We start from the raw sequence: 24,790 nt of genomic DNA, 5'->3' as shown, positions 1-24,790 counted from the left end.
CAGCCTTCCTACTCAGCTCTCCAGCAGCCGTGGGTCCCTGCTACGGACTGAATAATGTTCCTGTCCTCCCCGAATTCATAGGTTGAAAGCTAAGCCCCAATGTGGTGGTGGTAGGAGGTGGGGCCTATGGGGTGTGATTAGGTCACGAGGGAGGAGCTTATGAATAGGATTAGTACCCTTCTAAGGGACCCCAGAGAGCTGCCTTGCCTCTTCATGTGAGGACACAGCAAGCCGACCGAACCAGGAAGCCGTTCCTCACTGTCCCTGAATCTTTGGGCACCTTGATGTTGGACTTCCAGCTTCCAGAACTGTAAGAAAGAAAACCTTTTTGTTGAAGCCCCTCTCTGTGTGATATTTTTGTTAATAGCGGCCCAGCTGGCCCAAGACTAATAGCGGCCCTTAGCTCTAAAACCAGAGGATGGCCCGGGTCACCTCGAAGGGCTCCTTCTCTGTGATTTTTGGTCTCTCGTTGAATGGGCTGGTGGCCAAGTATGGCCCCCCGATCTCTCAGAGGATAACCCAAGTCACTGTGTTTTGTTTTGTTTTGTGTTGTGTTGTTTTGATTCTCTTTGTATCCCTGGTTTTCCTCCTGGATATTCTTTCCACGCTTCAGTCCTTCAGATGCTGTGACCTTTGGATTTTCATGTGTGTGTAAGAATGAGAGAGGAGGTCCGCTGGGAGCTCTGTGTGTCCTCAGAGGGAGCTTTGTGGATTGGCAGTGTTGCTGTTTTGGGTGCCCAGGAGCGAATCAGCTGGTATTCTGGAACTTTCTAAATTGAAGACTGTGTCTTTAAGAGCGGGCCTACTTCTCGGTTGATTCAGTTTATATGGAGAGGAACCCTTGTGTGTTTTGCCTGGGGGTATGTAATGCCTGTGTCCTGACATTCTGCCTGTGGCCACAGGATGGGAGTGGAGGGACCAAGTGCTCTGTATACGGTATTTCAGAGAAGCTTCCTATTTTCAGGGCTGCTTCTCCACTTAACACACGCCAGAGTCCCGAGTCTCCGGTTTTTTTTGTAGCACCTTTTGGCCTCCTCTGCATGGGCACCATACCGCAGTACCCTTTATCTGCTTCAGCCACGAGTCTGTCTCTCTAGTCTGGCTTCTGGAGGTTTGTTAAACCTAAACAAAGAAGGTTAGTGGTCAGGTCTGTATAGGGAGGTCAGGGCCACCGCACAAGAAAACAGAATCTAGAGCTGGATTTTGAAGGATGAGTAGGAGTTCATACCACAGATGAGGGCTGTGGGCTTTCCAGGGGGATGAAACGCACAGTGGGCACAGAGAGGCATCACAAGACGGGTGTATTGGGGGTGGGAGGGAGGGGAGGGTGGGCGATGGGTACTGAGGAGGGCGCCTTTTGGGGTGAGCACTGGGTGTTGTATGGAAACCAATTTGACAATAAACTTCATATATTGAAAAAAAAATTGCTAGAAAAAAAAAAAAAACAAACAACAAGACGTGTGTATTTGTTACCGGTGTTATCATGATCTCTAACACAGGACACTGTGCTGGACAGATGGAGACTCTTCTGCTCTGTGAAGGTCGTCACGTCTAGCCTTTGTGGTCAGAAAGAAAAATAAAGCCGACACATCACGGTCTCAAGTGTTTGTGTTGGCGGCTGGTATGGTGACTGTAATCAGTGCTCGTCATATTTAACGTGCAGGGGACTTGGCCAGGGGGGAAGAGCGTTTGACGTGCGATAGAAGAAAGGGGTTTATGGCAGGGAGATGTTTTGGCATTGACATCTGTTGGATTTGCAGATCTGCGTTCAGAAGGGCGGGTCACACCAGAAACATCCCTGCAGAACTGACGTGTTGAGCTCTCTCTCGTCCTCACACACCTCAATGCTATGTTCACATCAAAAGCCTATTTTGACAGTAATGGCAAAGCATAATCAGTTCAGAGGTATTGTGATGCAGCCTTACTGAAGACAGATTTTTCTTCGCTCGTTTTCTCCTCGTGATGATGACAACTTACGTCAGTTTACAAAGTTAGCACAGGACGGGAAAGATTAAAGAGGCACAACAAAAATCTTCGATTCTTTCATTTAGAGGCAATCACTGTAGACATTTTTCAGTATATAAATATAAATGTAATATATATGTTAATTATAAACATACGGTATATGATGTTCCATGTAATACAGAGTAATACATAACCTATATTCTATAATACTACCTGGTGCATTATTGTAATATTAACACAGTATTACTAATATATAAATACAAATGTGTTTTATGTAACGCGTATATGTTACATAAAATATACACGTACATGTATATTTCTCTCTCTCTATTTCTATAACTATTTATTAAATGTTTGTTTACTTTGAGAGAGAGAGCAGGGGAGGGGCAGAGAGAGAGGGAGAGGGAGAATCCCAAGCAGGTTCCACACTGTCAGCACAGAGCCTGACGTGGGGCTCGATCCCACGAACTGTGATGTGAGATCGTGACCCGAGTGGAAATCAAGAGACTGATGCTCGGCCGACTGAGCCACCCAGGTGCCCCTCTGTGACAATTTAGACTTTTTTTGTTGCTGCATGTTATATCCTAAGTACGTCTGCGTCATTTGGAAACTCTTCGCGTACGTAGCTTTTGTGCGTGTGGATATCGGAGACCACATTAAGCTTTCCTTTCTTGTTGGGCGTTTCTGAAGTGTCCAGCTTCCCGCCATTACAGACAGCGCGCCGAGTGGCAGACGTCGCAACAGGTCCTCCGTGCATGGTCACCGGGCCTGACGGCCTCCCCAGATGGACAAAGCCATCGTGCCAGGGGTTTGCTTGGAATCCCGGAGCCTCACTCAAGCAGAACCACCAGGGGGCGCTGCCCCCCGCCCTTGCTGGGAAGGTTGGGCATGAGTGGGGTCTCTTCCAGCCCTTTCTAGAGACACTGCTCAGCCGGGGAAGGCTCTGCGATATGAGGTTCTTGCTTCCACCCTGTAGCTCCTAGTCCTTTTTGGAGCTGGACCTAGAAACGGCTGAGAACTCTTTTTGCTGACTGGGGCGCTGGCAAGAATAATCTGGCACTTTGGCCTTTGTCACAAAAGGTAGGTGGCATGGAAACCCTGGGTCACATCCAAGTCGTATTTGTGGGCAAAGAGAAGATCCTGACGAGCAGATAAAAATAAACGTTAAAGGTATTCAGCACAAATGAAGTAAGCTCCCATGATTTCGTTCCTTTGCTTTTTCAATTAGGACCTGATCAGGATTCCTGGATTTCAGAGTCCATTACAACAGGGACATGTAGGCTGGCGTTTTTTTTCCACGGCAGAAGTGATTTCTTTCTTTCTTTCAAAAATTTTTTTTTAGAGAGAGAGAGAGACAGAGAGGGCGTGTGTACATGGGTGGGGGGGCAGAGAGGGAGACCCAGAATCTGAAACCGGCTCCGGGCTCCGAGCTGTCAGCCCAGAACCCGACGCGGGGCTCGAACTCACGAGCCATGAGATCATGCTCTGAGCCGAAGGCGGACGCTTAACCGGCTGAGCCACCCAGGTGCTCCAGAAGGGATTTCAATAAAAGAAGCTTAAGGATGTGCATCTGTGCCTCTCCGGGGAGTTTTCCTTGTTGGGGTGTGCTCCTGGTGTTCACGGGGATCATTTTTGAGGGCACGTGCTTCCGTGGGTCAGCGCGGCACCTGCCAGCAGACAGGCCTGCCAGCTTCCCGCGGCAAAGCCGAGGCCCTTCTCCCGACCCTTTGTTCTCTGCGCAAGAGGACGCGGTTCCCCGCCCCCCCCCCCCCAAGTACAAAACTTGCACGTTGTTTAAAACGTCTCCGTTTAACTGCTGGTGGTTAGGCTGACAGATTGGCCTGTACCTGCGTGGAGAGCACTCTGACCCAGCAAAACACTTCCGTGCTAAGAAGACAGAAAACTGTGGCATTGGCCATCTGACCCAGCAGGAGCCTGGGACAGATGGAGCTCAACTTGGAAGGTCTGCTGAAGTTTTTTTTTTTTTTTTTTTTTTTTCCCTCCAGTTGTTGTTGTAGCCCCAGGAGCAGATACTGGCTCTGAAACCTTTCCCCTGGCTGGCTTGGCTGCCGCTGCTTCTCCGGGCAGGGGCCGGGAGCCAGGGTGTCAGGCTGACCGCACTGTTCTCAGGGGCATTAAGGGCTCCCCACGCGATCAAAGGCACAGCCCCAGGGAGGCGTCAGCCTCTGCGAGCGCTCCCACTTTGCTGGGTGCAGGCTGCTCTTGGCTGCTCTGTTTATGGGGCTGCCTGAGATGACCAGCTGTTTGTAAGGTACGGTGCGTTGGCTTCGGGGAGTGCAGCACCCACTTTCGGGGTCGGAAGGGTTTGTGCTGGCTCGTTGCTCATGAGACAGACAGCACTGGTCTGCGGTCAGGAGAACGATGGCAAAGCATTAGCGGTTCAATAAGCCGCAGGTGCCGGTACTCCGAGCAAAGTGCACTGTTCAGAGTGGCATCTCAAGGGGTCGTAAATAATTAGTTCTGCACAAGGTGGGCACAGGAGCAGCGGTGGGTATAGTTAGGATATGATGTGCTGAACATACCCTATATATCTCGTGTATCTTGTCTACGTGCATCACGTATAAAGGTCCGCGGCATTCTTTGGGTCCTGCCTGCTTGTTTCTGGAGAAAAGTTTTTCAGTAGTTTGTTCTTCCCTGAAAGTCTTGCCTGGCTTTCTTCTGAAGGTGCCTCGCCCCTATTCAGTTCTCACTGCAGCTGGAGGGGCCACGCTGCTTTGTAGTTCCCGTGGAGAGAGCTTGGGGACGTTCTCAGATGAAGCACTCTGCGCTGTCAGCGGATGTCTCCGGGGCCGCGGTGGCGCAGCAGCTGGGGGGGGAAGGGGGGGAGCAGGATGGCCGTGGTGGGACAAGTCAGCCCCTCGCCCCGGCTTTTCTTCCTTAAACAGCACCTGGGGAGTTTATGGGTTCCTCTAGGGAAAATCGGAGAAATCTACATTAGAATGCCGTTTCCTGCCAGGAGGACTGTCAAAGAGTTTATAGGAGACCATTCCGCGGTCTGAATGCGTTTATGGCCATATCATATATTCGGGGCCGACTGCTCCTACGCCCCCATTCTTCATGTGGGAGGGCCCCAGCGCGCCTGTGGAAATCACAGAGTGAGGCTGAAAGCGGCAGCTTGAGAGTGCTGTGCTCATTATGGTTTTTGTTGTTTTGGTTTTTTGACTCAATTTCGGACTCAACTGGAAACGTCACCGTAGTTGTCCGGTGGCCGAAGGATTCTTAAATTTTGCTGTAGGGAGATTGGAGGAGGAAGGGACAGCGGTTCGTGGCAGCTCAGATCAGAGCTGGAGTTTTGGGGGGGTTCTGGTACGACTTTGGGGGGGGTGCTGTGTCGCTGTGGCCGGCGGGGCACATCTGGTACCTTCCCTTGAGGCCCTGAAAGCTGGGCAGGAGTCAAGGGGAAGGCTGTTGCCAGCAGGGACGGGGGGCCTGCGGTCCGAGTGTCTGGGGTGTGCAGGAGTGTTGGGGATGGGCCGCCAGCAAGGGCAGGGCTGGAGGGTCTCCGGCACTTGGGACGCTGAGCTTCTGTTTTCGGCCCTGAAGTCACCAGCCTCCCCGTCCTTCCTCTTGCACGTGGGGCCGGTCTTTGAGTTGCGGTATATCGCAATATTGTCCTGTAGACGATCCTTAGGAAGCCTCTCTGAAACAGAGCCTAATCACGTCTGCACACAGTCCTTTCCTGCTTCCACAAAGCTGCTTCTCAACACGTTGGCTGGGCTTAGTCTGAGCCGGCCCCTCGTCACCCCTCTACCCCTGACCTTACATGCCTACGTCTGGAAGGACCTGCATCCCCCAGGCGCACGACGGCGTGTCCCCCTGGGCCCGGCGTGGGTGCGCCGTCCACCTTCTGCCCAGAATGCCCTTTCTCCTTTGCCGCAAACTGGAGCTCATCCTTTCCGACGCAGCTTTCCGAGGTCAGTTTTTGAGACTGACCTGAGAGAGAAACTTCCGCTCTCTTCTGTCTCCGCTGAAGCCACCTTCTTGCCTGGACCCTTGCTAAGGCGACCACCTCCCAGGGTCGTGCGCTCATTGTTTTCCTGCTCTTCCTGTTTTCGTTCACGTTCGCCCTTAGCTCCAAGTGAGAAGGCAAGATTTCTACTATATAGCCAAACTTAAGCTTTCACTTTTAAGGCTCAAAATCATGGTTCTGGAAGGGGGGGGAAGTTCACCTTTTCACAGAGGAGGCACAGTAGGGGCCACGCTTGTCAGTGTGTGGCTCAGGCCAGACCCAGCTGCCTCAAGTTGGTGCTGAGACCCCGAAGGCCTCCAGCTGTGTCTTCTTCCGGAGGCAGGGGTGGCCTGGGTGCGGGTGGCAGGGTCTGTAGCAGCCTGGGGTGATGAGCACAGTCATCCACCGCTTCCTTGCCAGAGACCTGCTCTTTGTGAGAAAGCGCTCCGGACTCTGTAAGGGATGGAGAGATGAGCGAACTTGGCTGCCGGCCGCAGCAGCTCAACCCCCTCCCCCCCCCCCCCCCCGCCCCCGCCCCCGCCCCGAGGGGGTGGGAGACGCGCACCCTGTGGTCTTAGCAGGGTCGGCACCCGGCGGGGGTGGCAGCAAAGTTCTGCGGGTGGCGGAACAGAAGAGGGAGCGATGAATTTGGCTCAGGTGCAAGCCGAAGGGGGAACAGGCCCCCACAGGGCCCTCTAGCAAGCAGCGTGCTCATGAGGAAAGAACACAAGTGCACATCTTGTACTTTGATGTTCAACAGGGAGGGCTTCCTCCCGACCCCGCTCGGAATAGAAAGCGGTGAGGTGAGTCCAGGTAATCTCCGGGGAAGGAGCTTTTAATTTTTTTTTTTTAATTTATTTATTTGGGAGAGAGAGCAAGAGAGTGAGAGCAAGGGAGGGGCAGAGGAGGAGGGAGAGAGGGAGAATCCCAAGCAGACTCCACGCCGTCAGCACAGAGCCCAGCGCGGGGCTCGAACCCATGAACCATGAGATCATGACCTGAGCCGAAATCAAGAGTCGGACGCTTAACCGACTGAGCCCCCCAGGTGCCCCAGGGAGCTTTAGGTTTGGAGAGAAGGGGGATGAGACACACGGAAATCGCGTATCTGCTTGCGCTGGCACATTTCGGTCGGTGCACCCCTAAAGGAAGCCAGGAGCCTGATGACTTCTGCTGGGGTACAGTGAGCCAAAGCAAGTCCACGTCTCTGGTTGGCGTCTAGAAATGCGAGTCATGAGGAGTTAATTTCCATTTTACAGAGGTGACCAGAGTTTATTCACATCCGTGTGTCAACTACCCTCTGTATGTTCGTTTATTTGGCCCTCCCTTCGGCTCTGGAAGGCAGTTCTTCATGTTACAAGCGAGGAAACAGTGGTCCAGAGAGGTGAGGTAACTCACCCAAGGTCACACAGCTTGCAGAGAGCACAGCTATGAATTAAGCCTCTGGTGGTCCTCTTCCAAAGTACATGGTTATTTTTTGTTTGTTTGTTTTTGTGTTTTTTTTTGTTTTTTTGTTTTTTTTTTTTTTTTTTTACCAGCTAGCAGGCAGGCAGATTATGAATGCTTTGTAAGGCCCACCTTTGAAAAATTGTTGGAGGCTGGTAAAGTGGAACTTTACTGAGAGGCTTATGATAACTGAAGGGGAGCTCCAAGGCCTTCTCTGAGAGCCCTGCTGGTTCCCATCTAACTGGACAGCATGACGGGCGGACCGAAGGGCTTGTTCTCAGCACATCGTGGGCCTCCGGTCTCTGTGCAGAGGGACTGAGCCAACAGCGTGTGCCCTGGGCGTTTGGGAGAAGAGCCGGATCGGGCACGTGTGCAGCAGGCGAGGTGTCGGCTTTATCTTAACGAGCAGCACCCAGGGGTGCACAGAGCTGGGTGTGCTCTTCGGGAGCGTGAGCTGGCCCATTCTGGGAAGTCCGTAACATTTGTTCACAGATTTGGGCTCTGGCACGGGCGCCTCCCTACTTGGCAGAAAAGCCAAGTGGAAAGTGCTCAGAAGGGAACGGGGAATGACTGGGGGCCCAGAGGTTAGCCGGACACACACGTCTTCGGGTTCCCCGGTAAGTGTCAGGAGCCTTTTAAGATAAATGGATTTTCTGCCTCTTGGGCCAACCTTCTGATCTTCTCTTCTGCAAGGAAGAGAGAAAAGAAAGGAAGGAAGAACAGAGAAGCAGTCACAGGCTGAGCTGGAATATTTTTCTTTGAACGGCTGGAGTCTGAGTCTCCTGCTTTAATCTCCAGGGAACGGCCAGTCGGGCTGACAGGCGGACACTGTCCAGGCCCCCGGCCCGCCGGCTGCTGGCCACTTGTTTGCTTTGCTGCTTCTCGAAGTGGTGGTCTGAGCGGTGGTCTTTCCGCCCTCCTCCCTCCCGCAGACCTGTCTTCAGGCAACATTCTTAGAATGCTCTCGGTTTCCGTTGTCTGGCTAGAAATGTGTCTTTTTTAAATGGGGCTTTTCATTCACTGAGGCTTTATTTTCTTGTTCTGGAAGCCCTCCCCACCACTCCCCCCCCCCCCCCCCCCTTTGGTCAAGCACCTTTAAGAAAGAGCCCAAGGCAGTTTTTTTTTCCTAAGCAAAAGTTTCAGCGGGGCTAGACAAGTGAATGGCATGAAAAAACCACCACCAACTTAAAAAAACAACACTCTCTTTTCTGAAGTCACCGGCTTCATTTGAAAGCAAAGATTGTCCTACTTCGGGCCATCGTTGGACATTCTAAAATCGTCCAAAATGTAGGACCTGGGACAAGTCACTTCATCTCCCCCCGCCCCGTCTCAGTTTCCTAAAGTAAAAAGAGAATCATGCCGCGTGCCTTTTAGAGCCGTGATGAAAGTGACGTAAAAGCTGAGAAAAGGGGCTACACAAAGTGGCCCTAATAAGTGATAGCCGCTGTTTCGATTTTTCCTATGTTCCTGGGGCTTACGTTGCTAAAGGAAATAATAAGGACGTGAAACCAACAAAGGCTTTAAATCTCAGACCCCGTGTCTTCATCTGCAAAATGAAGATCGTGCTTTTGTCACAGAGGTGTTAGCACACAGCAGCTACTAAACAAGTACTGCTTTTCTTGTTTTTCCGTTCAAACTTGCGTCTCTCTCCACGTATGTATTTATTGATTTATATGTCGCATACACGGACCGCGGCGTATGGTATGTTATTTACGTTCCAAAACATAGACTGGAAAATAATGAAAACGATGAGATGGACTAGATGAAAACAGAAGTTTTTTTTTTTTTAATAGATGAAATTTATTGTCAAATTGGTTTCCATACAGCACCCAGTGCTCATCCCAAAAGGTGCCCTCCTCAATACCCATCACCCACCCTCCCCGCCCTCCCACCCCCCATCAGCCCTCAGTTTGTTCTCATTTTTTGAAAACAGAAGTTTTGATGTTTTCTGTTTTTGTCCCCATGTGGATATAACGGTGTGATGTAGGCGTACTGTAACAGGGACCTTGCACTGTCGTGTGGTTCTGGGAGTAGAGGCAGAACCTTCTAGGAGTAGCTGCAGGATGTTAAGGGCTCCCAGAGGAGCCCCGGGGGCAGCCCAGATTCCCACGTGTCTGCAGTGCTCAGTCCCGCGAGGCTGACTTCCTGGCTTTGTCCTTGAGAAGTGTACGGGAATGCCATAGCTTTCTGTGAAGTTGGGAAATGCCTTGCCACTACTAGAGAAGGTTCTAGAAGAGAACAGTAAGGCAGACTTATAACCCTTAAACCGAGGGTGTCTGAGATGTCCTTCCTGTTCTGCTAACTGGAACTTCCTCACACCGCTCTGCCTGGAAGGTGTTCTTTGGGCATGGGCTTTCAAGGCCACACAAGGTAGTAGCTGTGTGTCCTGAGATACCTCTCCCAACCTTTCTGAGCTTCAGTTTCTTTTTTTTTTTTTTTTTTTTAAATTTTTTTTTTTTAACGTTTATTTTATTTTTGAGACAGAGAGAGACAGAGCATGAACGGGGGAGGGGCAGAGAGAGAGGGAGACACAGAATCGGAAACAGGCTCCGGGCTCTGAGCCATCAGCCCAGAGCCCGACGCAGGGCTCGAACTCACCGACCGCGAGATCGTGACCTGAGCCGAAGTCGGACGCCCAACCGACTGAGCCACCCAGGCGCCCCTGAGCTTCAGTTTCTTCATCTGTAAAATAGCGATGACAGTAGGGCCAGAACTAATTGCCAGATAGGATAGTTGCTGGGATGAGACGAGATGACCTTGAGGAAATGCTTGGCAGCTTGGCCTCGCGTTGCTCTTGGCCCGTCGTCCACCACGATCTTCAGTGGCCATTCTGCTGAGATTCTGCGTGACGTCTGCTGTGCATTTTTGTGCTTGCATTTTAGTTTTTAACATAGCCTTCAGTTTTTAATAAGTGTGAATACGAACACAGTGTAAAAAGTCATCATGGGGGCGCCTGGGAGGCTCAGTGGGTTAAGTGTCCGAGACTTCGACTCAGGTCATGATCTCACAGTTCGTGGGTTCGAGCCCCACATCGGGCTCTGTGCTGACAGCTTGGAGCCTGGAGCCTGCTTCGGATTCTGTGTCTCCTTCTCTTTCTGCCCCTCCCCCTCTCATGCTCTGTCTCAGTCTCTCTCTCAAAAAGAAATATAGCATTTAAAAAAACAAGTCATTATTATAACCTTTAAAATGAAAAACACCTATTCCCACTCCAGGTCCTGCTACCTAGAGACAACTGTCTTAACTTTTTAGTTTTTTTTTAAATTGTTTTCTGGAATTTACTGCTTAATTTACAAATAGTAACTTGTGCTGCAGTTAATTTCCAGACCATCTTTTCATTTCACTATCATTTCACTTCACTTCACTTCACTTCACTCCACTCCACTCCACTCCACTCCACTCCACTCCACTCCATTCCATTCCATTCCATTCCATTCCATTCCGACTGTGGCCTTCTCAGGCCTCCTTCCTTCTGTCCCTATAACGTACCCTCGCATGCACGCTCCACTTCCCTTTACCCATCCTTCCAAAAGCATTCTATCGCAAACTTTGAATCTGTACTCAGCATAGACTTATAGCTACAATTAACTTAAATTTCTAATTCCTGTGCAACATCTTATTTTTCGTGCAGCCACTAATTGTCTCAATTTTTGTTTACTTGAACTTTTGTAGACCTATCAATAATTCATCCTGATCTGATAGAACTACTTTTCAAAATTTTTTTTAAAGTTTATTTATTTTGGGGGACGTGGAGGGGCAGAGAGAGTGGAGAGAGAGAATCCCAAGCAGGCTCTACACTGTTAGCATAGAGCCTGATGTGGGGCTTGAACTACTGAACCTTGAGATCATGACCTGAGCCAAAATAAAGAGTCGGACGCTTAACCGACTGAACCACCCAGGCACCCCTCTGATAGAACTTCTAAAGCTCTTTTCAACATAGTTCAACACATCAGATAATCAGATCTGTTTCATTGATTTTGTCTTGGAGATGTCTTTTCCAAGCTGTTGTCCTTATCACCTTGGGAACTCATTTTCTCTCCTTGTGCTGGACCCTCTGCCCTGGGTCTCATGTCTTCACATTGGTCAATATTTTCTATTCCCCAGTAGCTTCTGGAGAAAGAATAGTTGGGAGATACGGTTTTTTGTTTGTTTGTTTTTGTTTTGTTTTGAGATCTTGAATTTCTGAAAATAGTTTTATTCTACTTGTACTTTGGGTTGTTATTTTAGTTGGGTATAGAATTCTAGATAGCACACCATTTTCCCTCAGAATTTTTAAGGGCATTATTTCATTGTTTCCCAATTATCACTGTTGAGAAATACAAAGTCATTCTGATTATTTTCAGTGTGGAATGTGCCGTTTAATTTCTTTCTGGATCTTTCTTTGGGATCCTCTCTTGATCCTTGGTGTTCTGAAATTTCATGATGATGCTCCTTTTTCATTTATTTTGGCGAGCCCTTGGGATTTTTAAATCCAGAAACTTAAATTCTTTGCTTCTGGGAATTTTTTTTTAGATTATTTCTTTGGGAATGTTATTCCCTCCTTTTTCCTTGTTCTCTTTTCCTGGAACTCCTATTAGACCATGAATTTATTCTCTAATTTTCTTATCTTTGTGTCTTTATCTTCAATTCTGTCTTGTAGCCCTCCCAGTAAAGTTTAAGTTTCTATTACCATTTAAATGGTTTATAAGAGTTCATTTTGGGTTTCTGCATTCTTACATTTTCTTTTCTAAAGATTGCATTTCTTTAGAGCAGTTTTAGGTCCTCGGCAAAATTGAGAGGAAAGTACTAAGTGTTCCCATATACTCCCAGCCCTGACACATTCCTTGTTGACCAGTACAGCATTCTGTTCTTGTTTTGCGGATACAGTGTTCCTCCGAGGATAGGAATTTGTGGGGGGTGTTATCCTTTGCATTTTTTGTGTGCTGTCTTTTATTTGTGCGTTTCTTTTGGTCTTGACCTTTTATGTTGAAGGAGTTTCTCAAAAGCCTCTGTGATGCTGATGGTCTTTGGATGTCTGCTCGTAGTTAAGGATCAGGTACAGGAGGTTGTGTGGAAGTTGCCATACACAGGAGGTAGCTGGGGTGGGGGGGGGTGCTCCCTTGTGGGACATGATTGGATGTGGATCTGTGGCATCGGGGGTACCCCCAGTTTGCAGTGTCTGTCCATCCTTAAGCCCGAGTGTCAGCATTTTGGGGGAACCAAATAGGGAAAAGGAATGAGAGGGGAGGGCACCATAGACTGAACCTGTTCCTGTTTTCAGTCCCGCACACCAGTTGTCAGCTGTATCCTGGAGAATCTCTGTGATTTTTTTTTTTTTCTTGAGTAAACCTCCAGGGTCTGGTGGAGACAGGGAAGGGGCTGCTGAGGGAGGGGAGGGGGGAGGAGAGTGGGGAGGGATTCTCCTCCCCCGGGCCCCCTCCCCCAGCCAGGTCTTCAGCCCCACTTCTCACTGCGTTGCCTCCAATTCCTAAGCCTCTTCTGGCTTCTGCTTTGAATTGGTGTGCTTCCCAGAGGATGCCTTAGTTCTTACTTTGTTTCAAAGTCTGTCTCCACTTCCGCTTTGCATCTTCTAAACTGCGTGGCGGCACATTTTGTCTGCTGTTACTGGCTCTCCTTGCTCTGCGTGTGTGTGGATAGTATGTTTCTGGATTCCTCGCCTACTCCTGGTGAAGTTTGGGAGGAAGTAGAGATGATGTGTGTATTCTATCTGTGCCCTTTCGCCGAAGCCGCCTCTCTGTCTTCGCCTGTGATCACCCTTGATCTTCCTTGATGGGTCCGCCTCATGCTTGTTCTCACTGAACTTCAACCCAGACTAGAGCTCGCTGCTCTAACCGGATGCTCTCAACGACACCGCTTGGCTTACAGGTGCCAGGGGAGGAGAATGGCTTGGGATGGGTGTCTCAGCCATTGAGAACGTGCCCAGATAGCCCGCCTTGGTGACTCCAAATTCACTGGAGATCAGTCTGCTTCATTCATCTGGTCAAGTTCGTAGGTGCTCCGGGGTCTGATGAGGCAGTGGACGTGCAGAACTAGTTCTGGGATTGGAACTGACGTAGAACTGACTCTGTTTGCGGCTGACTCGGTGAAATAGGGCCCACCAGCCATCCAGCGGTGTTCCTTGGGTACAGAGTTTTCCACTTTTTGTGCTTTAGTCTTAAAAACAAGCAGGTGCGCAAGGGTCCGGTTGAAACTGTATCCACCAGGGCCTCTGGTTTTATCCCAAACATCTCTCTGTCTGATTGGCCGGCCTAAAACGCCACGTTCGTCACCGTAAATCCCTAGCTCTGAGGTTTCAGGGACTTACCTACGGAAACGATGTCTGATTTTCACCCTCAGTTTTGATTTTCCTCTCGCACGGTGCCGTCTTGGGAGCCATTTACTACTTGTAAGATCAACTCCTTTTCCGAGAGCCTGTCTGTCTTCGTGGGGCTTTCATTTCCATGTACCCTCTTGTCCCTGTCTTAAACATCTTGCTAAATCCCGTCCCACCAAAATACCCTCCTCTTCCTTTTTGAGTACCGGCCCCTTGGCCCAAGTTCTCACTGATTCCCTAACGCCTCACGGGTTGTCACTTGTCATTTCCGATCTGAAATTCTTCCCGGGTGAATATTCAGATTTAGCCAGAGATGAATGCTCGCGCACTGCCTGCCAGGTGCTGTGCTAGGCACTGGCCACGTATTCTGCCTCTCGTACTCTCCAAAATGACCGGCCGGTCAGTGCTTCAGAGTGCCCGTTTTACAGATGAGAACACCGAGGCCCAGTGAGTCAAACACTTTGCTCGGGTCACGCATGCGCTGCCCATTCTGCCGCAGCCAGGCTCCTGTGCGTTATGGTGAAGGCCGCGGTTCAGGTTCTGGGGTTTGAGGAGCGTCGTGCACCCGCATCGGGAGGAAGCGGGCCAGGCCTTGGAACGCAGGCAGTGGAGGGTGATGTGTCCAGGGTGTGGAAGAAATCCCTGCAGGTCGTGGCCCGGGGCAGCTGTAGCAGGAGGCTGGCAGAGACCTGCACCGGGAGGGAGCAGGGAGAGACCGCAGCCCCGGGGCCCTTTACCCTGTCGCCTGGGGTGGGGGGAGATTTCAGCTTTTGTGTCTGACCCTGAGCCAAACTGGGGCTCTCCAGTCCCCCCACGAGGGGGCCGGATTCTAACACTTCTAACAGGCCAGAGAGCCCCAGCTGTGTCCCCACCTCAGCCTGCTGTGTCCTCCCCTCCCAAAGCCTCTCACCTGGCAGGTGGTTTTGTCTGTGAGCTGGAGCTTTGCCCTGGGGAGTTCCCACCCCGTCCAATAGCTGGCGGTCCCCCGGCCACTGACGAAAGGGCCACGCGATTTTCCTTCGAGTCTCCGGGCTCCTTCTCCATCCTGATTTGCTGGCGTTTGCTTCCTACGATTTCAAATGCATCATCACACAGGGCGCGGGGTACATTCCCTCTCCATTTGCTTCTAGACATTAGAGCTTCCATGTGTGCGTAGGGTGGTAAAAGTTTCCATTTTTCTGAGTGTGAAAACTTTTCTGTGCCGCTGTTCCTGGTTCATTTTGTGTTTCTCCCCCTCCCTCCTCCGTTTCCCTGCCTGCTCCTTCTCCCCCACCCCACCCCACCCCAATTCTCTTCTTTTCTTTGAACAAGAGTTCCTTCAGGTGAGTATCCTCTCCAAGACTTGAATTTGCCATCTTTATTTAGAGTGGGCTTCATACTATCCCACCCCTGGCCACCGAACGTGCCTTGTACTCAGTAGCAGGACAGTGAGTGTTCCTTTCCCTCCTCCTCGTGGCTCCGTCCACGTTAGGCATTGATCTGTGATAACCGGTGGAATCCTCTGGGCTCGGAGTGCCTGTCCCCTGTCAGGTGAGCAGAGAGGGGCCTTGGGAGGGTGGTGGGGTCTGGACGCCTCCATCGTGTTCTTTGGATCATCGAGCATGGTTCTGTAGAGACGCCATGTAAAAAGGGATGGGCTCAAATCTCCTTTCTGTGTGCCTTAAGCTCTTCAGACAAAGATCTATAGAAACGGGCATTTGTGATGTTATTCACGGGCAGCAACTTTAAACAGACCGCCCCGATTCGAAAATAACGCAAGCGTCCCCCGAATGTGGCCAGTGACCCCTCCTTTGTGTATCGAGGTATGCGTCGGGTCAAGGAAGAAGGCAGACACGAGGACCCTGGAGCCCCTTCCGACCCAGGCGAGTGGGCTATTCAGGGGCTCTGGCAGCTGACCTCTTTCTCACTCTGGAGTGCGTTCTCTGTGTCGGGGGGCTAATTCCTGAGGCAGTCCTTCTGATGCCTCATTGCCCCAAGGCTGGAAGCAGGGGCTGACCAGGGGGCCCTTCTGTGGTTGGGGATTATTGCTAGAAGCAGGAAGTGTTTAATGGTTTTTATGTACTTTTAGTTGGAAGAGGAAAGGCTGGACCTTCCTTGCAAGAGAGGCAGAAAATCAGCGTGACTGTTTGGCCCATTTTGTCTTCAGGAGGGAAACCAGAGCCCTCAGAGGGGCACCAGCGGCCCCATCTTGAGATGACTTCGCCGCCCAAACAAGGGAGCATTTCTTACACATGTCTTGAGTCAGAGTGATTGATGTGTGAGGTCGTGCCTGGCTTGTGAGGCTGGTCTCACAACTAGGGTTGCATCCCTGTGGTCGTGTTGATGCTATTTTGGGGGCTGTTTTTTAAGTCAGACGCTACTTTGAAAATCAACAGCGTAGTAGATAAGAAATACATAAGGATAGAGAAGAACTGGGTAATCTATCTCCTTTCCTCCCTTAGAGAGTTTATACATCTCTCTTCTCATAGTTGTAGGCTATTTGTAAAAATCCATCAGGTATCCATTAAAAAAGAAACCTGTAGGGGCACCTGGGGGGCTCAGTTGGGGGGCTCAGTTGGTTGAGGCGTCTGACTTTGGCTCAGGTCATGATCTCCCAGTTTGTGGGTTCGAGCTCTGCACTGAGCTCTGTGCTGACAGCTCAGGGCCTAGAGCCTGCTTCCGATTCTGTGTCTCCCTCTCTCTCTGCCCCTCCCCCGCTCATGCTCTGTCTCTCTCTGTCTCAAAAATCAACAAACGTTAAAAAAAAGAAACCTGTGACATTTTGAAAGCAGAGCTTCTAAAGGCCACAGTCATGATTACAACCCAATAAAAATTACAAATAGTATAAGGCTAACCACCCCCAATCGTGACTATTTAGAAATTAAACATACATTCCTAGATAATTACCTGATCAAGGAGGGAATCAAAAGGGAGATTGCAAGGTGTCTAAAAAATGAAAAGGAGAACACTTTATACCAAGCCTACGAAGCCATAGCAAAAGAGGTGTCCAGAGGAAAATATGTAGCCCGAAATGGTTTCATTATTAAAGGAGGTGGAAAATAAAGACGATAACAAAGTGATCATTTTAAGCAGTTTGGAAACAGTACAACAGATTAAGCCAAGAGGAAACAGAAACCTAAATTTAACGCCATAGAAAATGAATGGCAGCATGAGGAAGGAATATAAATTTAAATGCTGGTCTTGGGAAGCACTAAATAAACACAGAGGCTTACCACATATGATCCGAGAGAGGTGTCTGAGAAAATGTCCGCACCTTCACGGAACGGAATATGAGGTAGCCATGACCTTTATTTTCAGAGCATTTGTAAGAGCATTGAATAAAATGCTTATGTCAAGGGAAAAATGCAGAATCAAAAATGTCGTCATTGAATGAGTATGTCAATGCCATCTCCCCTCTCCCTCTTACCCCCCACTCGTGAAGAAAATGAAGTCCGGAAAGAGTACGTCATCCTAGCACAGTGGGAACGAGGTGTCGAACACGCGAGAACCTTGAGAGCATTGCGCTAACTGGAAGAAGCCGGTCCCCAAAGACGTAGACCAGAGGGTTCCATTGTTGCGAAACTTGCACAGTCAGCAAATCTGCAAAGTCGGAAAGTAAATTAGTGGCTGGGGGGGGAGGGGTGGGGATTGAGGAGTGACAGCTAAAGGGTATGAGGTTTCTTTTAGGGGCGATGAAAATGTTCTACAGTTGATCGTGTGATGTTTGCACCACACTGACTAGATGTACACTTTAAGTGGGTGAATGGCATGGCATGTGAATACTATCTTAGGCTGCCAAAAAAAAAAAAAAAAAAAAATCACGGTGGTCATCTTGGGGAATGGGAAAAGCAGTGATTTTCCTATGGTTTTTTCCACCCTCTTCTGTAATTTCCAGGTTTCCCAGATTTAAGTCTGCATTACTTGGGTAATGGAAGTATTGATAAACTACAAAAACACTTTAAAGGGAGAATGTTAACAATTGGCCTTTTAGCACAAAAGGGCAATGTTGGGAAAGCTGCTAGCCCGCCTTCCGAGAAGGTGAGGGGTGGTCTTGGAATCCTCAGATCTGGAGACTAGTTGCCATGGGTCATGGAATTGCCAGCTGCCGTCCCATGCGTTAAGTGGTGCAGGGCTATTCTGGAAGTCAAGGAAAATAAACCATCGTTTGTCTGAGCTCTCTTGGCGGGGGTGGGGGTGGGGGAGGATCACCTCTCAGGGAAAAGCCGGGGGTCTGGGAAGCCAGGGATGACGAAGAGCCAATTTCTAGTAAAATATCCTAAGAGGTGTCAGACTCTGCTATCTGAGTGCTAAATTAGAGAAAGCTGTTGCTTATCTAACTTCCTGTAAACGCCCGGCCGTAGCTGCGGCTGAGAGCCGCCCTCTCCTCTTTGCTGAGCGGGGGATCCCCGGCCCCTTCAAGCGGCCGACCTCTGCCTTTGGGCTTCGCGCCCAGGGTCAGTCTCTTTAACTGACACTGAGATGCCCTTTTAAACAGCAGCCTCCGTCGTCCTCTCTAAAGATGGGAAACTCGTACGCCGGCCAGCTGAAGACGACGCGGTTCGAAGAGGTCTTGCACAACTCCATCGAGGCTTCGCTGCGGTCCAACAGCCTGGTGCCCAGGCCCGTCTTCTCCCAGTTGTATCTAGAAGCCGAACAGCAGCTCTCCACGCTAGAAGGTAGGAGATGCCCTCGCGTCTGTCCTGTGTTGTGTGCAGCTCCTGTTGCAACAGAGCTGGAAACGCTTTCCTCCCCTGTGTGCAAAATGTTGAGTCTGGCGGAAAAGAACTATTAGAAAAAGTTGCGCATACACTTGGACTTGGACTGAAAACAAACAAACCAACCAAACAATGATAAAGTTTCAGCCGTAAAGTTACAAGCAATCAAATTATTCACTGGCTAACGGGAGGGAGGAAGAGGGCCGGGGAGGAGTATCCTGGAGTGGTTGTTACTTAGGCTCTCATCAGAAAGTCACTTGATAAGTGAGAAATTTTAACATGCTTTGGCCCTCAGTGGTCTTTTTTTTCCTCTCTGCCTCGGGACTCACGGCCGTATCTTTGCAAAATAGTCTGGGTAGTTTTTGTGATGGCAGATGCCAGAGCCCTCTAGACACTTCGAAAAGCCAGGAAAACACACCCTGATGAATGGAACGTGTGCCAGAAATAAATGCATAAATCATACTCAGGCATGGGGACAACTTTAGGGTTTCCTTATTTATCCGGAGAATAAAATGGTTCTGTTTCTCACTCTTTGATTTGTATCTTTAATAGCCATGTATTTTCATGGCAGAAGCAACCCCACGGCAATCCATAGGGTGAGACCCTTACTCTTACGGAAGTCCTTTTGGTCAGTTTATGCCTTCTGCTTGAAGACTCAACTTAGATACCGAGGGGGAAAAGGATTGTTGTTTACAACAAAAATGAGTCAATTAAAGCACACAGCCTGCCAGGTCCCCTGGATTGGGGTGGTCACGACGTGTGTGGGTCAGTATCAGTGTGTGTGTGTGTGTGTGTGTGTGTGTGTGTGTGGACAGGGTGTGGGGATGGCTGACCAGGAGGGTTGCACGTGAGGGGAAAATGAGGCACAGAGTTGCTTGTGTAGTGCCTGATAGTTCTTATTCTGGCAGGGAGGCGCTCCCTGGGTCAATCTTTGAAACATCTTACAACGTTAACCTTGCAAATAGCAACAGTAAGGACCTGAGAGAGGGTCTGGGAGAAACTGGGCTGGGCTCAAAAGCACCAACTAGGGAAACGGTGAATTGTCTGGGTGTGCATGTCCTCCTGGAGGGGAAGTGTGGCTGCAACACGGTGGGGGGATGAGAACTCACTGGAGGGTCCCGGCTGTGTTTTTGGCCGGCACAAAGACTTCCGTGAGGCATACACACGTTCAACAGTCATCCTTAACGGCCTTCCCTATCGAAAGGCTGCGTTGCTAATGATAAATTAACGATGGTCGCGACAACTTAGTTTGCCTGGCATCCTGAAATCTACAAAGCGCGTTCACCTCCACCTTGTAACGTGATTAAATCCCACGGTTTGGGAAGATGGGCGCTGGGGTTGCCTGCAGAGTTGAAGGAGTGCCCGAGTCTCACAGTTGAACCCTTAACTCTGGCAGCTCTTTGATGAAGAGGGGGCAGATAGGGGGTTAAGTAGACGGGTGGGGCGGGGGGGGGGGGGGTGGAGATGCTCACCTGGGGAGAGACAGGAGGTTCCCCAGGCAGCTTTTCCTTATGCCCCAGATCTCCACAGACTACCTGGGAGGCTGCATCTCGGACATTCTGACTTCTTAGGATGTCCTCCCCTGCTGATAGGGCACTGGGCATGGGACACTTTGCAGAGACAGCTTTGAGCCTTATGCTCCTCCCGGGCCTCCCGTGTTGAGGGCTGGCTGCCGGCTGTAGTGGGCTTGATTGTTCAGCCCAAATGTTGAACGAAAACCAGGGCAGACCCTCCAGCTTTTCCTGTTTGTCCCGCAAACAGAATAGAGAAATCCTCCCAAGGTGCAGGGGCCTGGGAGTGGGGCGGGGGGGGGGGGGGTGTAGGGAGAGGGGGAGCTGGTGGGAAGGGGAAGACACTCTTTTTAGTTTGCTGGGTGTCACAATAAACTGAGCACACAGCTCTGCCCCTGGTTTCTGCATCATAAAACCTGGCGCGGACGGCCTGTGCTGGCGACACCTCGTTTTATAGTCTGTGTGTCTGTCTCTCCCCCTGGGTCTCTTATTACTGTCCTTCCTCAGACAATTACATTAAAGATGGTTTTTATGACCAGGGTGCTGGTCATACTAAACAGCCCTCGATCTGTTAACGTTTTCTGTATTTGTGAAGGTGATGCAGCAGGGGCCTTTGTGACTTTGTTCCCTGGCGTAGAGGTCTTACCACTTCCTCCCAGGGGAAAACCCTTTTATTACGTGTTGTTTACTGTTTTTAGAGAGAGAGCAAACAGAACAGATACCAGCAATTTTGGGGTAAGTATTAATTAATTAAACAAGATGCAGGTAATTCTTGGGATCCCACCCACTCAAAATGTCCTACGGCTTCTTCCCACAGAAAGATGCAATGAAGTAAGAACATTACAGTGAATAACAACCCCCATGCTCTGCAGAGTGAAGGTAGTGCAGTGGCATTTCTAGTGTGAAGGTCCTAAGGTCCCCGTCCTGTTGATTTTGTCTGTCTGAGGCCGTGTGAATGCCCTCCTCCCTCCCTCCTCCTGCCGGGAGACCTTGGCCAGCAGTCTGGTCTGGTCTGCTCCTGGCTACAAGCTTCCTCGCCCTCGCTGCTGCCCGACTGATCCCATCAAAGGCCCTGGGATGTCTGCTATAGACCTTTGACCCTTGAGGGCAGCTTTCTTATCTGCTGGATTTTGAGCTTTTTCTTTGACTCTCTGAGGCTTAAGATCCCCTTCTTTCATTCTTTCTGACAGTCTGAATTCCTGTTCTTTTTGGCTTAGCAGAATAATGTGCAGACAGACATTCCTGGGTCCCCGAGCGCTCCAGTGGCTTCGACTTTCTCGCCCCTTTTCACTCACTTGGTTGGTGTCTTGGCTGTCCCCTCCGGGAGCCCCCCCCCCCCCCTTCCTGGGGGGTACTGGCTCAAAGAGCAGATGTGATTGTGCAGGAGAGCCTTCTGTGACTCCCTCTCCTCTGGTGGTTACAGGACAGTCCCAGCCCCCACGGGGTCCTGTGCTGCATTGCGGGCGCCTGTGGTCTGGGCGGGACTCTGTCCCTCCTGCTAAAGCCACTCCAGACCCGCATTTAATGGCAGGAAGGAAGCATCTGAAGGAGGCTCCGGAGTTTATCCCCACCCCCCTTGTGCTCTTCCCGGGTAATCTTTTTACAGTCTTCCTGCCGCCTCTGTGTACTCCAGGCCCAGAAAGACAGAGACCCCAGGAATCTTCACTTCCTGCTCTGACCTACCCAAGGTCACGGGCCCAGGCTGGCTTACGGTGTTCACTTTCTTCCGCCTCTTGTCCCACGGGCGCCTTTTAAAATGGTGGCCACCAGGAAGATATGTTCCCAGTACCCTGTGCTGATTCAATCACATCAGGAATATTCTGTGCAACTCTGAGGGCTGCGTTTCCCCCTGCATAGACTACAACAGCTCAAAGTGCCCTTATGTAAACACCTCCTTTTAAAGATGCGGGATCTGGGGGTTCCTGGGTGGCTCAGTTGGTTGAGCATCAGGCCCTCGATTTCAGCTCAGGTCATCATCTCAAGGTTCATGGGTTCGAGCCCTGTGTCGGGTGCCACACTGCCCCTCTCACTCTGCTCCTCCCCTGCTCACTCTCTCTTTCTCTCTCTTTCTTTCAAAAATAAATAAACATTAAAAAAAAATAGAAAAGTTGCAGGATCTAATGCACAGAGAGGTTAAGTCACTTTCCTGTGGCCACACAGACCATGGAAGGCCCAAGTACTAGAACTCGGATCCACAGTTCCCAGCTCTGCCTCCCTCCGCTGCACATGAGTTCGTCATTAAACTAGAACCAGCGGATGGACGGAGGGTGTGAGAGCCAAGGAAGAGGAGGTTGGAGAAATGGAGAAAACAGGAGACAGAAATAAAAAAGAAGAAACAATGGTCTCCCAGCCCAGCCCATTTAAGAATGCTGGGAGTGACCCTGTCCCATGAAGACATGTTCATGCTGTTTGTTAAATGACACTTAAACGTAGACAAGTTGAGAGGGATTTTTAACCCCAAATTTCTGTTAAAAAAGTCAGGACTATTCTTGCGTAGCCTTGGAAATTCACGAACATGACCCCCCTTCTCTAGCTGAGCTGCGTAAAGACAGCAGGTACCACAGTGTGTGCTCGCATCGGCTGGACAGGTGTTTCCTGGGTGCTTCTCTGCATGAGCATTTTACGGGGTGCCTGGAGTACCGAGACGGAGAAGGGCAAGGACCCCACAATCTAGGAGCTGAGAGTCTGGGGAATGACAATAAGCTGTTCCATTGCCCAGGTAGAGTGCCCACGGTGAGATTCCCGTGGCCCATTCCTGGCTCTCCTGGCCAGTTTCGTGTTTTCCGTGACTCCTAAAATGCTATTTCACTTGGAAAAAAAAAAAAAAAAACCAACTGGGGCGCCTGGGTGGCTCAGTCGGTTAAGCGGCCGACTTCGGCTCAGGTCACGATCTTGCGGTCCGTGAGTTCGAGCCCCGCGTCGGGCTCTGTGCTGACCGCTCAGAGCCTGGAGCCTGTTTCGGATTCTGTGTCTCGCTCTCTCTCTGACCCTTCCCCGTTCATGCTGTCTCTCCCTGTCTCAAAAATAAATAAAACGTTAAAAAAAAAAAAAAGAAAAAAAAAAAAAAGAAAAACAACAACAAAAAAAAAACAACAAAAAAAGAAACTTTCCTGAAGTCATAACCTGCCTGGCCCTGTTCTGGAATGGTGCCTTGTGTGTATGTGACAAATTTGGGTGCGTGTTTTCAGAAATGCCTATGTGTCCATTTTTCCCTTGGGGATGAATAAAAAGGTACTGTTTGTGTTCTGTAGAGGCGATTCATGCCACGTTTTCTGTTCTTAACTAACCGGTGCAGTCAGTCGCTAGAACATCGGTGCGGGCAACAGACGCAGCTGGGAACGGGCCAGTTGTGCTGCTTAGCGGGTCTCTGAAGAGCGGCAGGCCGATCACTGGGCCTCTCTAGGCCTCAGTGTGCCCACCTGCAAAATGGTCTAGATCTTAATCTGTGGCACCTCCCACAGAAATACTTTTGGAGTGCCTACCAGGTACAGGCTTCGTGCACCGTTCTTCTCCACCAGTTACCACGTGTTGACCCCGGTGCGTGTGCAGACAGGCGCAGCTCTCGTGGATGGGGAGACAGGTGAACCCGGATTCGAGGTCACGTGGCCAGGCTTGGAGCCTGACCTCAGCTGGCCCCTCCAGCAAAGACGGGGGATGAACGCCCGACCTTGGGGTGTGTCTGTCGGGACGGGCTGGCTGTTCGGTGGCCGAGACTTGTGGACTAGCTGCTTCTGCCTGACGCCTCGCTCCCCTTTGCCCCTTCCAGGTGGAGGCCGAGGGGACAATGAGGACGAGGAAGAAGAGGGGGAAGGGGCGCTGGAGCCCAGCGGTCCCCCGAATCCCTACCAGATGCACCCTCCGCCCGAAGGCTGCTGCACCACAGACGGTGAGCCCGCAGAGTGCGTGACCCTGGCCCCTGGCAGGTGACAGCGGGCGTACCCTCCCCCACCCAGCAGCGTTGGCTGCACCTCACCGTGGCCGTCAGGCTCTCACCCCTCAGCGCTCTCTGGACAGCCTCAGCTTTACCAACGGGTTTGGGTCCAACAGTTCATTTTGCTACGTTGGCTGTTTGAAAACTAGAACGTGCCTCTCAATTCAGGTCGGCTGGCGCTGCACGTTGAGCTCAGACCAATACGCGGGAGCGATCTTTCTCCTTTATCACACTTTATGGTTGAAAAAGACAGAGCTGTGGTCTCTCAGGAACCCCATAGGGTCGGGGACTCGCTCCCGTTGCGCTGTTGAGGAACCGAGGCACAGGGATGCCAGATGATTCATCTGGGCGTAAGAGTTCGCGCTCTGCATGCGGAGACACTTGGATCAAACCCCTGGCTCTCCCACTCTCTAGCCCAACAGCCTGTCTGAGTGGCGTATGTTCATCTGTCACCACGCCAGGCGAATGGTTCAGTGAGTGAATTAATTATTGCCCCTCCCGACTCTGGAAGTTTGGAGATAAAAGATACTCTCGGATATCGGAGCTAGTTAGGTCAGCCGACCCTTCGTCCACGGTGTGGGAAGTGCTAGCAGGGTGGGGTGGGCGACCAGGGGTGCCTGGGAGCCCACCAAAGGTTGCTGACACAGGTCGAGAGTTTAGGGAAGCCTTCCTGGAGGAGGTGGCCCATCGTCCGGGTTTCGGAGGATTGGCAGGAGTCTGTGAGAGGGTTGGGGGAAGCTGGGACATTCCAGACAGAAGAACGGCATGGGCAGAGGCTCAGAATGGGGAGCGTGGAGCCCATGTGGGGAGCTGCCAGCAGTTTAGGTAGGAGTCTGAGGTGTGGCTGGGCAGGGCTCGGTGCGGGGATCATGTGGGGTGTAGAGGCCCCGTGTGTGGGGCTGGACGTGACCTTGTGCAGGATGGCGGCGGGGGAGGCAGGCAGCCCTCGCTGGGACTGCTGCTCTG

At 50.7% G+C, this 24,790-nt stretch overlaps 1 protein-coding gene across 9 annotated transcripts in view; it reads left to right on the top strand.

Annotated features, from left to right (window-relative positions):
• The window catches only part of GREB1 (growth regulating estrogen receptor binding 1), a 145,288-nt gene that overhangs the window by 50,364 nt on the left and 70,134 nt on the right, over positions 1 to 24,790 (top strand). For 6 of the 9 annotated variants that reach the window (XM_042933653.1, XM_042933660.1, XM_042933658.1 and 3 more), the window contains exons 2-3: positions 18,163 to 18,343; positions 23,660 to 23,779. In XM_042933653.1, coding sequence (XP_042789587.1) covers positions 18,187 to 18,343; positions 23,660 to 23,779 — 277 coding nt within the window. In that variant the 5' untranslated portion in view covers positions 18,163 to 18,186. Of the gene's footprint in view, positions 1 to 4,179; positions 4,238 to 17,219; positions 17,283 to 18,162; positions 18,344 to 23,659; positions 23,780 to 24,790 lie in introns of those variants that run through there. The other 3 variants (XM_042933654.1, XM_042933656.1, XM_042933657.1) reach the window with 3 other exon arrangements.

Source organism: Panthera leo, chromosome A3 (genome assembly GCF_018350215.1).
Source record: "Panthera leo isolate Ple1 chromosome A3, P.leo_Ple1_pat1.1, whole genome shotgun sequence".
NCBI lineage: Eukaryota > Metazoa > Chordata > Mammalia > Carnivora > Felidae > Panthera > Panthera leo.
Note: the sequence above shows the minus strand (reverse complement) of the source record. Positions and strands in the feature narration are given on the sequence as shown.